Genomic DNA, 14,134 nt, shown 5'->3' with positions numbered 1-14,134 from the left:
AGTGAGCATACTGTGGGAAATCACACTGTGCAACAAGAATAAGAACACCTTGTTCAGATGGATTACCCTCCAAAACTGGTTTTGCCTTATTCCCTGGATACATGTTCAGCATTCTTAATGTTTACTTTCTCCACATCTATTGTTGAACTATTCAGCCTACTATAAAGACTTGGTGTCTACGAATAAACACCAAACCTATTTTAACTAACCCTTTCCTTGAAGATTTATTAAAACACCCACAAGAGGGAGCACTATACAAATGGAGAGGGTAAGAATGAAAGAAGCGAGGGCTGCCAGTCTGCTGTGACATTTCTGCTTATGATGGAAATTACTTTCAAAAGTGAAAGTAATGAAAGTGAGTTCAAATTAAGACCACTAAAAGAGATGTCGCTTAAAATTTAATAAATGAATAAATCTAACGTGCTCCTGTGTGCCTCTGTGGTTCAGATGCAACTGAACCCTAAAAAGTTTTAGTGTTATTAGGCCTGACTTTAACACTTCATAAGACAGGGTGGAAATAAATAACAAAATGTAACAGCTGCTCCTACAGATGAGTGAGATCTTGAGCAAAATTTAGGAGACACAGATTAATTCCCTGGAAAAGTAAAAGTTTAAACTCCTGCTGGGAGAAGCTGCGCTGTGACACGCTGGTGAGAAACCTGCAGCTCAGAGCGGAGGATTTGGAATGAACTGCTGCACCGTGTGAGAAGCCCTGTTTGATCTTACTTAATCAGGTGAAACTATGACAACATCTGCAGCAATCATAGGATGCTGAGGGCCGTAGCCAGAATTTTAAAAGAACCGAAGTTAAAAGTGAAAACACACCTATTAGCTCGACTCTCACAAAACAGAAAGAACGTTTGTGAAATCAATGTTCTTTGCTTTTGAGAAAAAATTGTATAAATTAGTAGCAAACAGGTTATCAATGTTTGAAGAAAAGCTAGAATCAATTTTGAATTACGGTAGCTTCTGACAAAGCTTTACAACAATATAAAATACATATGAGACTGAACAAACACACACACACACGCACGCCCACCCCTGCCGCACACTCACACACATATACAACTCTGGAAAAAAATTAAAAAACCACTGCATTGAAGCCTATTGAAAATATCACGGTTATTCCACCAAATATTGGTTTCTGAACTCTACCTGAGTTAAAACATTAGTATTGTTGTTTCTGAATGAAAATTAACTTGTTTTCTTTGCCTTATTTTGAGGTCTGGAAGCACTGCGTCTTTTTCGTTATTTTGACCGTTTCTCATTTTCTGGAAAAAGAAAAATCTCTCTAATCTTCTACTCAAATTCCTCCAGTCACTTTCATCTTTCAGATTTTGAAAGATTTTATTGCTCTTTTTAAAATGTTTTCAGGACCTCAATCACAACATCTCCTTATGACATGATTAACAGGTTTGTCCCAGCTAGAGCATTAAAGTTATCCAATGCTAACCCTACAAATGGTGCTTAAACTCTAATGTGGTCGTAAGAGGCTGCTTTTAGTTGTTATGGCCTCAAACTCTAAAATACTCTCAGAGACTACTGACTATTGATTTTATAGCCTTTAAAAAGGGTCTTAAAACTTAGTTTATTAGTGTGGTGTCAAATTAGCAGGACTTATCGTAGTCAAGTTTAACACTCTCACTTTTTTCTGTCTTAATTTTCTCCCTTATTATTCAGTTCAAGTCAGGAGTTAGACTGACAGCGGTAAACCGACAGGTTATCTGAGTTTTTATTGGGTGAAACAAACATAGGATCTGCTTTATTATTTATCAGACAGCCTTATTTAATGGAGTCATCCAGAAACTTTCTGTAAAAATGTTGCAGCATTTCATATTTTGGAATGATGGCGCTACATTTACTTAACAAAAAGATAAAATCAGTTGATCTGCAAAAGAATTTGCTGCAATGTTATTGAACTTTACATCAATTCCCAGAAAGTGGCCGATTCTAATGAAAACTACAGACACTCGTTCACATACCATCTTTATTTTAATAATTCATGCAACATTTTAGATCCAAAACAAATAAAGGTGCTTAAAACTTTAGCAGATTGAGTTAAAATTACCTTTATTTAAAAGTCCAAAATGTATCAAGTGACATACCATGCCAGACTTGAAAACAGCACAAAGACTAAAAAACATAACCTCTGTGTTTCTGTCATTAAAATTAAGAAAGAATCATCCATACTCCATACATCCATACTTCTTCAAGACACTCCAACAATGACTCATTGGAGTGGGAGACGTCTTGTTTAAGAAGAAAATAAACCTGTTAGTTTAATTTTCATAAAAATGAAAGGCACGTTTGTGCTTTTAAAAGGGAAAGGGAAACAGAAACAATGAAAAAAATTGAGTCTCAAGAACCGAGCCCTGTGGGACCTCACAGGAAAAGGAATCAGAGTACGATTTAAACTTGCCCAGGCTGACACAGAAGGTCTTTTCTGTCAAGTCAGACCTGGACTAGTCAAGGGAAAGACAATAAAATGTTATCATCTACAGAATCAATGATGATGCTGTTTTGTCCAATAAAATCAGGATCACGCAGTTTATACAACAGTGAGCGGTGCAGAATCTGTGTCGTGATGTGAATTAAAGCCAGCCAAAAGAGCTCCAAAGTGTTATGTGCTAATAAAAAAGCAATCAGCTGCATGTAAATGGTTTTCTGCAAAATTTTCAAACAAAAAATAAACAGCTTACGGCTTGTACTAAAACTTGCCTGTGCAGTTGGATTGACGGTGCTGCTCTGCTGCATGTTTCCAGTCATTTGAAGCAACAAGCAAGAACAGAAGGGCCTACAATACAATGTATCTCTTTAAATAGCTTAGGTGGGAGCTCATATTGGGAGAACCTGAGGCGTTAACAAGCACAATTTAAAACAAAACAAGTTCAAGCTAACTTATTACGTCTTAATGACATATGTGATCATAGTGCTCTTTAATTTGAACCAAATGTTGTCCAACTTTTTGGAAGACATCTGTGAATGTATAGATGAAAAAAACAAAAAAGAAAAAAAAACTAGAGCTGATTTTTTTTTTTTAGCTTCTAACAGGAGACTGATAATTTCCCATCAGTGTTGGTGAAATGACACTGTTCCAGCTATCATGTAAAACTGATACCAGCTTGTAAAGATAAAGAGGATCTTTGTTCAATAGAATAAAGACAAAAGACAGAGCATAAAAAAGTTTGAACCCTGACTGTTTCTGGAACAAAAACATCCTCACTGGTCCCTGTAGTTGCTCTGTTTGCTTGTTGGTACGGCCAGCAGGAATGTAAATGCTTATCTGCATCAAAACATGTTTATATATTCAATGAAGACCGAGAGTGAGAGACTGGGAAGGCTTGGTATAAAGACACTGACATGTTTTAATTACATTTTAATCACTGCACTGATGTATAAAACATGAAGCCCAGCGTGAGACCCGGCTCTCTCTCTGACCCCTTACACACAGATTTCCATTCGAGGCTCGCCATTTTAATCAGAAGTGGCATAAAATTTCTTCTTTATCACAACACTTTTATATGTCCAGATACACGACGTCGAATCAGAATCCAATTTAACCATTTTTCATGCTTTAAACACCCATTACCACTTTTCCTTAAGAGCCGATTAATACGGACAAAAGAGCAATCCTTTAATTTTCCCATAAAAATGTAAATAGATAAAAATGACTGGGAACAATCAGAGGAGTTATTTAATACCAGAAAATAAACCCAGGCGTCTCAGAGAAGTCATAAAGCAGTGACATTGAGAATTACTTTGCCTTTCTGCCTGCTTCGAGTGAAACTCAAAGTTTCAATAAATTGCCTAAATTTGGACTCAAAATAGAGCTGCACAGTGGCGCAGTTGGTAGCACTGTTGCCTTGCAGCAAGTCCTGGGTTCGATTCCCGGCCGGGGTCTTTCTGCATGGAGTTTGCATGTTCTCCCTGTGCATGCGTGGGTTCTCTCCAGGCACTCCGGCTTCATCCCACAGTCCAAAAACATGACTGTCAGGTTAATTAGTCTTTCTAAATTCTCCCTAGGTGTGAGTGTGTGTGTGCATGGTTGTTTGTCCTGTTTGTCTCTGTGTTGCCCTGCGACAGACTGGCGACCTGTCCAGGGTGTATCCCGCCTCTCGCCCGGAACGCAGCTGGAGATAGGCACCGGCAACCCTCCCGACCCCATTAGAGACAAAGGGTGAACAGGAAATGGATGGATGGATGGACTCAAAATAAAATCTCATTTCAGTTTCTCACCTTTTGAAAATAAAACTGATTTAAATCATATTTCAGAGATCTTAGTGTCCTTCCTGGAAGTCTGTCCTCTGAAACTCCAAAGAAGCTTGTCTTCCAAGACAATCAGTCACAGTTCATCTACAGATATGGCAGTAGTCAGCTAACCCAACTCTGACAAATCAAACTGTCAGGAAATCTGACTTAAATATGAATAATTAGACAAAAAGTTGTCCTTATCAAGTTTAGACACAAAAAAAGAAACACTGAACAGAGTACAACAAAATATGTGATCAGAAGGCGGTCTGGTTACACTGAATGATTAAATCAGTTTGACCAAAGAGAAAAAGGAGAAAGTGTGAGTAATTCTAATAACTTTTTTCTCAGTATCTTTAGATTATTTAGAGATTTCTTGTGGTGTCTGATGGAAATACCAATTTAGCAGGAACTTCACACACGATGTTGAAGATTTTGAAGATGAGAGAAATAATTCTAATATAACACACTTGAAAGTGAATCTCGATTTGCGGTTCCTGTTAAAGCAGCACTGCAATACAGCTACCTGCTGCAAGAAGTTAGAAAAGCAGCATTAAAACTTCTATAAGTTATGTCCTTTTAATATCTCCAGAGCGTTTAAGATCAATTTTTCAATTCACAGACGTTTAGCAGATATTTAGGCAGACAGTTAAGGTAGGTTTAGGTAGTTTTCTGTGTTGGTGTTGGTGAGAGAAAACTCCTCATGCCATCACCTGAGAGTTTACAACCACCTGAAACAGAAACAGCACAGTGTTGGAGACCAAGATGTCTACATTCTGAACAGAGAAGATGGGTGATCTGAAGGAGAATTTAAAGTTTAGGGTTAGGTTATTTATGTGAAAGCACTCTTACAAAATATATTGCCTACAGCTTAAATTCTGAAGATATTTTTCATTGTCATTGTAGAAATAAATGACTTCCTAAGAGAGAGGGAAACAGCACCAACTTAAGCTGCTGGTGTTACCAGCAGCTTAAGTTGCTGGTGTACTATTTGCATTCTGGATGCAAATACTACAACTCTCTTTTCATGTCCCAAACAATATCTGTCTGTCCGTCCGTCCGTCCGTCCGTCCGTCCGTCCGTCAGTCAATCAATCTCTATTACAGAATCGTTATGTTTTGGATTTTCTTGGTCACAGTAAGATGTTTCAAGTAATCACACAAATTCTGCTTGATTATTTGTAACATCTGAAGAGATCCCAAGAGTCCGCTCATAGCTTCATCTACTACAGTTAGAAAGAAGTGATCAGGCCCACAATCTGGGTGCAGTGATGGATCTTAACCTTCAGAGACACATAAAGACAATTGCAAAGTCAGCCTTCTATCACCTAAAGAACATTTCAAGCATTAAAGTACTAATGTACCACCAAGAAATTTATCCACATTTTTATCTTAAGACAGATTGATTATTTCAGCAGTGTCTTCACAGGTCTGTCTAAATATATTGTTTGGGAGTCTTTTGTCTCCTCCTGGATGGAGGACACCTGCTCCTCCTAAGAAGGGTCATCAGGTTTCATGTTTTCTCCATTTGTGAACAGTGGCTCTTCCTGTGATTCACTGGAGTCCCAAAACCTTAGAAACACCCTTGTAACCCTTTCTAGTTTGATAGATTTCAATGCTGCAGAAAGTTTTCTTACTCAGAAAATTACAACATTTATATTTGATCCCATGAACTGTTGCAATCCTGAAGATAAACAACTTGGAATTCAGTTGTTTCAAGTACTGCAACAGTAGTACCATTTCAAAGAAAGTAAAAAGAAATACTAGCATCTTGCAAGGCTCAAAGGGAAAGTCTAAAGGTTAGGGACAGGTTAACAATATGTTTTGAAATATAGGAATTCAGAGGCAACATTCAGAGGCACAGCCATACAATAAGTTAATCAGACTGAAGTTTTTAAATTTTTTTCCATCTTTTTTTGACTGTAGCTGTAAAACTGCTAATTTTACATTTGATGAAACAGAATTATTGGGTGTCAAGCAATGCTGTTTGTGTGTCTTTAGATTTCAAAAACCTCAGAGTAAAGGCGTGCAAGTGTGTTTGTGCCTTGCCAAATTTTTCCATTCTCTGTGCTAACACATATCATACACCTCAATTCATTTATGAGAAAAGCTACCATATTAATAAAATAAGCATAGCACCGTGCTTTGATTAATTGTTTTTGTATGATTAAGATATAATAGTTATTTGACTTGATATAAGGCACAAAAAACTTATTTTCCCCCTAAATTTGATGTGTAAATTGTTAATTTTCAATGCCTATTTCACAAGTTTGGATAAATGAACTAGCAGTAAAATCGAAAAGGCTTTTCAAATTGATCTGGTTCATACAGATAATGTGCTGAATACGAAGATTTAAACTACATTCAGACAACAGGCCAATGACAGAAAAATGTGAAACGTCTAATTATTTCATTTAATTCTAGAAAATAATATTAAACCACAACATATTGTGGACACACCGTGAACAGCTAAGAATTACGGCCTCCAAAATCTATATCTTTAACACTGAACTCAAACCAAAACCTTTGTGAGGAAACAATCTAACTGCACTCAATTTCCCCATCCACTGCATGGCGCAGGAGTTGCTTATAATAGGATCAGAATCTGGATAAAGACTTCATTGCTCGTACTGAATCTCATCCTGCTGTGTCGTTTTGGTTCCTTTCATTTTTTTCGTACTTCTGTGGAGGAAAAAATGCCATTGTTACGGAGATTATTCAAAAAGAAAAACGTTTGACATTACTCACAGCTTTTCTGGTATGCGTTTCAGTACATCGTAGGCTACAGCAGAATAATACGTAAAAACAATAAATCAGCAGCAAATTAAACAAACAATGAAACAATTATGAATTTAATGAATTTAAACAGCTAATTAGTAAGAATTATTTACATAATTTTCATTTTTAGGCAGTAATTCTTGATCAGGCACTACTGATCAAGAAAAGGTCACAACAAACTCCAGTAATTGTGAAAAATCTAACAGAGAAATAAATCCAGTATGCATGTACTGGTTTGCATTTAGGTTTAAGACCAGTCTTTTTATTTGACCAATTTACTGATTTTTCTGATCAACAAAGGTGCATTAGCTGTTTCCTTGACTTGCATGAAAACACAGGAGATAGCTATAAAATTTAAAACACATTTCTCTAGGATAATGTGCACTAAAGAAAAGTTACGACTTCTGGTATTTTTTTCCAACACTAATATTTTCTTGCTCCATTGAGCCACTACAACTTACAAAAGGGGGCGCTGTTGTGGCAAAAAAAAAAAAAAAAAAAAGAAATTATAATAAAACCTTCCAAAAAACCAGCAGCTGAAACTTCCCTGAGTGGCAGCTTTCAGCCTGACAATTTTATTGATCTGAGATGAAACAGACATGACAGCAGAAGGACTTTACTTACTGAATAGCTGGAGCAGATGGATGAATCGCTGACTGATGCTTTGGATCTGTTAGATACAAAGGACTTTATCGCTTCTTATTTGTGCTGTTCAATATCATGGACTGAAGAACTTTAGCAATAGAAAACTGAGAAAGAGGGTGAAGAAGGTCAAGATGAAACACTTGAATTTCTTTTGAGAAACTTATAAACCTGTAACAGACAGCTGTATGCTTAAAAATAATTTTTTTAAAAACACTAAAAAATGATTCTACCAATCATATTTTAAGGATCGTCTACGTAACTTCATCCAACTCTTCAAAATACAGTGATTCTTGGTCTCCACTCAGCCAATAATATCAGTCCTGGACTAAACAAATGAATCATCTAACACAACATTAAAGGATACAGAAAGAAAAAAAATTTAAATCTGCAAAAAGGAACATTTATTCTGAGGATCTTGAACTTCAGGAAAAAATATATATCAATTAGAAAAAATAAACTACACTTCATGCATTTCCAAAACGCTCATGAAGGTATGACTGAAAAGCTTTTACTCAACTGGTGCACCAAATTTTCACCTCTGAAACCCAGACATCAATATAAAAATCTATAGTTTTAATTATTATTATTTTTTTCCAATACAGACTTAATCAGCTTGGAATTTGATGCTTTTAAATTTAGAAAAATATTTTACTTATTCTAAACATTTTCTAGGCAAAAATATTCTCATTTTTTCCTTAAAAATAACAAAAATGTCAGCAGTTTTTGCTAAAGCAACGCCATTTACAGACTTAAAAAACAGATCAAAATTGTATTTTCCTCAGTCTCTAAACTCCAAAAATCAAGAAGAAAATATTAGGAGTTTATAGTTTAATCCCATAAAATTGATTATTGGAAAAAAATATCAAATGAATCCTTTTCTATTGGGACATTTTGAACAATAGTAACAGCTTTTGCAACTCATGTAGATCTTTTACAGGTAAAATATATTTTTAAAAATGTCTTGTCACCTCCTCAGTGAGATAACAGAGGCAAACTGAATGAACTCTCCTTAGATGAGGGGGAAATTTTTATAAGTTTTATTCTCACGCAGTACTTTGGGTCATAGCAACAATAGCAGATCTTTTCAAGAGCATGCTTTTTTTAATAATAAAAAAAGAAAACACCCCATATGGAGCAAAAAACAGACACTTTCATTCAACAAAAGCTATTAAATAGAATTTACAGGGGAGTGAAATCTTCCACCGAAGACAATGAATCAAAACACAAGTCATAAAACTTGTCTTTTCTTTGATGCTATATAAACAGTGAATATCCCAAACTTGATTGAACTTCTCAAATGAACTCGTTAAACTTTATACACACAGAGAGAAATGTGTTCCACAGACCAGCAAAGTTAAAAACTACGGTCAGGATGTTATAAATCAACCCGAAAAGTCCAAATATCCTGTAAAAAAAAATAAAAATGCAGCCTAATTTGTACTTTAACCAATACTGTATTGCACTATGGTACTGTTTGTCTTCTGCTTGAAATAACTAGCAGGTGTGTTGAGCCTTAAAGAGTGCTGGTCAGGTCGCTGCCTTGCCATTTCGTACTTTTGGTCGTTTCATCCCTGCAACTGACAGCTGATATTTCAAGTAATTTCCTTTTATTTGCTCATGGCCTGGAAGTAAATTTTATTACTCATATATGTTATCTTTTTAGAAGGTCAGGGGTCATAAAAGGTTAGTTTTCTTAAGAGTTGATTATTCCGAACAATCAGCACAGCAGTCAACTGAATTGGAGTTTGTTCAGAAAAGAAAATAAGATTGAATACAATTATAAGTCTCTTAATTCATTATCGTTGTATTTTTGGGGAATAACAAAATGTAATGTCAGAAGGGGCAGGGGACTTGGAGGATAAGCAGCGCTACAGTGTGCAGGTACCAAATGGCAACACCTGGGTACGAAATGGAGCGAAGTGAACCGTGTTACAACATATTCCTGGTGTCCTCTCTCTTGACGTGATCAAGGGTCTTCTCGTGGCACTTGCTTCTCTTATTCTGGTGGGTTTTCACGTGTTTGGCAAGATGGTCGCTCCTCATGAACCTCTTGCAGCAGTCCGGGCACACAAAGCGCTTCTCCCCTGTGTGAGTCCTCAGGTGTCTCTGCAGCTCATCCGACCTGGTGAAGCTCTTGCCGCAGAACAGCCAGTTGCACACGAACGGCCGCTCCCCGGAGTGCCACCTCAGGTGCGCCTTGAGGTGCGACGTCTTCCCGTACACCTTCCCACAGCCCGGTATGTGGCAGATGTGCTGCTTCTTCTTGCCGGGCTCGTCGCTGGAGGTGGACGACTGGCAGTTGGGGCACCTGCACCGCCTGCACCTCCGCGCGGTCGCGAGGGGCGACTTGGTGTGCAGCAGAGCGGCGATTTGCGTCTGGTATTGCGCAAAATCCGTGTGCCCCAGCACCAAGCTTCTCTGCAGTTGGAAGCGGTGGGGACCCAGAGAGGAAGAGTGGCCGACGTGGTTGCCCTGCTGCAGGCTCCACCACGGGATGTCGTCCCCGGGGTTCGGGGACAACTGTCTCTGCTGCTGGTGGACCAGGCCGGACGGTCCCGTCACGAAGCCCGGCATTTGGGGCGGGATGGGCGCCGGAGCCGCGTAGCTGACGGCAGGGACGTAGGTAGGAGGACAGGTGGACTGGAGGGACTGCATGGAGCAAGGTAACATCTTAACCGGGGAGAAGTCATAGGGGTACGAGGGGTCCGCCGGAGGGGTGAGGGGCAGTTCGTGGTGGGTGCTGAAGGAGCTCTGGATGTGCGCAGACAGCTGAGGCTTGGAGGATAGTCCGAAAGTAGAGTTGCCGGCCAGGCTGCTTTGGGGGCTCCCCTCGTTAGTCCACGGGTGAAATAGTCGCGAGGGGGAGCCCAGAGTGGGATCGTAGGGGACTTGGAGGAAGTCTGGGTGGTTGGATCCGTGGTGGTGTCCGATCCGGTTACAAGTGGCGGCCAGGAGCGCCAGCGGGGAGTGCTTACAGTTCTCTGGAGAGGAGTTTGGAGTGCGATCCTGGAGGACAGAAAGACAAACAACTCGTGGATAATACTGGTCACAAACACAAAATAAACCGAAGCCTAACTTTTGTAAAATATGTATCTAGGAATAACAAGGGGGAAAAAAATTAATTGAGGATAATAAACTTTTTTCTTTTTTTTTTTTTTTTGCAAGAGCATACTGGACGAATTAAAACGAGAAATCTCATTCTTTCATACATTTTCAACACGTGCGATTAGGCAAAAATAAATAAATAAATAAATAAATAAATCCCATCCACAGGCAAATGCGTCGCTTCCAACTTTAAGAAGTCAGAAACCGTGTCCTTCATTCCGCTTAATATTTAGAAGAGAACTGTTCACGTAATTTTGATAGAAACATTCAAATCGACACCGTGTGAAATGCGTCCGCTTTAAATGTTTCCTAAAAGCTTAAAGTGAAAAAGAAAGTTGAGCCCAAACCTGGAGAAAAGCTTGCAGTGTTTCATTCCGCAGAACAGCCACCGCTGCCATGGTGCGCGTCCTCCTCCTCCCGATGCAAACTAATAATAAACAAACGCGCTAATTTTGATGAATATGTGGCATTCAGAGCAAAAGAAGAAAAGGAAGGGGAAAAAAAAAAAACTGATTCTGGTCGGGGCAGGTCTTCACTCTCCAGTGCCTCCTCTCGCCGATATATCCTCGGTCTATCTGAAGAGTGAGGGATCACTTCTTAGAATTTGATAAGGACTTTGGTGGGCCGCCAGCCAGTCAGAAATAAGATTTATTACTTTGAAGTTTGCCGCTGCCCAATCATCAAAGAATGGCGGCTCTTTGAGAGGGGAAAGCAAATCCTTTGAATCCACAAAGCTCCTATGGTGTGTTTGTTGGTCTGGATAAAGGAGCTGATTATTAGGGGGGCTGGGAAGGGAGGAGATAAAGGCGGGACAATTAATGAAGTAATCACTATGTGGGAAATGTATATACACAAATAATTGGATTTTCTTGATCAAAGACCTCCATGCCGCCTGGAGACCCCGGTATTGGATGCTGTAGTCATCTGATCCTCTTTTTGTAATTAAGGATTTGTAGCAGAACCTTATGTGACAATGTGACATTGTTATCTCTGGAGATCTCCAAGAGCGTTTTTGGCTGTGTTGTTTGATGGAGAGAAAAAGACCAAAATCAAGAGACTCAACATGAAGTTCTCATCTCTGAAGAATCTGCCTCTCTTTTACATTTTTAATTTGAATCCAGATTTCTTTTTGTCGTGCCTTTGAACTGTAGCTTGGCATTAAACACTTAATTATATCCTCTCTGAATTTTTTTTTTCTTTCAGTCATCTATTTTATCACATGCTAATTCTAATTTAGAGGGTTTATTTCTATCCTAATTAAACAATGAAATCTGCACTAACAATAGGAGCCTACAACAGTAATTCAAGTTGACATCCCTGCCCACCCAATACTGATAAATGGGACCCATGACAGGGGCCTAGATATAAAGCATATGCTTTATATATAAAAAAACTTTTTACTTAGGCTAGGTAGGTTATAATTTGGCCTTCACAAGAATGATCTGTTTACAAACTACAACATGTATCAGCAAAACCATTTGGCAATCTTATATCTTAGCTGGTAGGCATTAAGTGAATGAGGTCAATTTGCTCAATGCAACTAAGGTCCACATGAGTCCCACTTTTTACGCAGAACTGTCCTGCGTAAAAAGGACAGTTCTGTCCTGTTCTTTCTTCAGACAGGACAGACTGAAATCAGCCTTTACAAACCTCATACACAATCTAAGCTGGGATCTATTCCAGAACCGATTTCCTCCCAGTCAGTATTTACATATCAGGCCCATTCAAGAAGAACATTGTGAGTCGCGCTTATTAGTCCGGTTTGCGCAGAATTCATGTGGGACCTACAACATGATGGGGGGGGGGGGGGGGGGGGGGGTTAGTTGATGAAAAGTAACTTTCACGGGTTTAACAAAACAACTTCACTCAGATCTCTTAATTATGTTTCTTTGTCACCCTTGAGGACAGGAGCTGAATTTCCATGAACAATAATGACATAGTTCAGTTCGCTATAGAACAATAGAAACACAAGCTATGGAGCAAATTAAATCCATGATACAGCAGTAGTTTGTAACATCAAGAATCAGGGGTGTTACATCATTGTGGGATGGGGACTTGTTTTATGTGAATAAATTGTTTTTTCAGAATCATACTCAAAGTTTATTAAGCAATACAATTTGCAATACCAATAAAAACCTACACGAAAAACTAGCATCCGATAATTCAACTTGAAGCTCCATTTATGGGGCTTTTAAGAGTAGAAATGGTTACATGATGGACCCAAGATTTAATCTTCCAAGGGTTACATAATGGCCCGATGCTTGTAAAGGTCTAATGCAGGACATTTGTGGTTTAAACAAAAGGGACCCATTGGTCTTAGATGTTTTTTAAAATCTGAACCCATTTGAGAGCCAGTTAAGAACCACACAAGGTACCCAATTGGTATTGATGATACTGAGTTTACAGTGTTAAATCAACCTAAGTGGGTCCCATACAGGAAGTAGATTTGGTCTGAAGCCCACTAAGCCTCAACAACCTGAGAAAAATGTATATAGGGCACATATACAAATACTTACTAGTATACATATGGGACTCATAAGAGTAGGAAATAGATTAAATAATGGGTCCAAGTAAATTACTTGTATAGGTTTGGTGCAAGCAGTGGTGGTTTTGATATGGAGCAGGCAGTTGCCCAGGGCGGCATTTCAAAGGGGAACACAACAACCACTAGATAGACATAAATGTAAATGCACTGCATTTTATGCCTTTAGTTTGTGCATTTTTGTTGCTAATTTTATCATATCTGTTGTTTTGGTTCAGATAATATAATGACTGTACAACTATGCAGCTTTCATAAGATAACACCCCAAAACTTTTGTGGCAGAAGTGGAGAATTGAAAGTTTGCAGTTAGCTCTCTGATCTTTATCTAGCTTCCCTGCAGAAACAATCACTGTCCTCTCAACTAGTTTGGAGCGGCAGATTTTGAATTAGATCTGTTCCTTTGAAGGGATTAATGTTCCCAGTCCTCTCCCACGGCTTTACACACAGTCATGAGGGAGAAGGGGTGGGAGAGGGGGTCCTGCTGGGCTGCACTGGAGCCTTGTTAAACTACAATGCTAGTTGCAGAAGACATGAAAAACAAGAAGACCAACCTTGCTTACATGAAGCTATGGCAGATGTAGTTTCTCATTTGTTTTGAAAAATAAAAATAAATAATAATCAGCAAACGAGGAAGTCCTTGCTTTGGCGCCACACATATTTAATCTATCATTTTGCTTTCTGTGGTGGAAAATTACTACAAATTAACATCTGTATATAGTCATATATTGTACAATATATGAATAAACCTGATGGAGTATTTTCACCTGACAGTGCTTGGTAATAGCTTTCTTCCACAGCACTTTCAAAATAAAAAAAA

The 14,134-nt window shown here is 38.6% G+C and overlaps 1 protein-coding gene across 1 annotated transcript; it reads right to left on the bottom strand.

Moving 5' to 3' along the window:
- Positions 1-8,684: 8,684 nt before the first annotated feature.
- Positions 8,685-11,912, bottom strand: sp5a (Sp5 transcription factor a). Its single transcript, XM_028024504.1, has 2 exons — positions 11,123-11,912; positions 8,685-10,676 (listed from the first exon to the last, which is right to left on the bottom strand). The coding sequence occupies exons 1-2, from the start codon at positions 11,171-11,173 to the stop codon at positions 9,600-9,602; spliced, it is 1,128 nt and encodes a 375-aa protein (XP_027880305.1). The 5' UTR covers positions 11,174-11,912; the 3' UTR covers positions 8,685-9,599.
- Positions 11,913-14,134: the final 2,222 nt, after the last annotated feature.

This window comes from Xiphophorus couchianus, chromosome 7, assembly GCF_001444195.1.
Source record: "Xiphophorus couchianus chromosome 7, X_couchianus-1.0, whole genome shotgun sequence".
Classification (NCBI taxonomy): domain Eukaryota; kingdom Metazoa; phylum Chordata; class Actinopteri; order Cyprinodontiformes; family Poeciliidae; genus Xiphophorus; species Xiphophorus couchianus.
The sequence above is the reverse complement of the archived record's forward strand: the minus strand, read 5'-3'. Positions and strand labels throughout refer to the sequence as shown.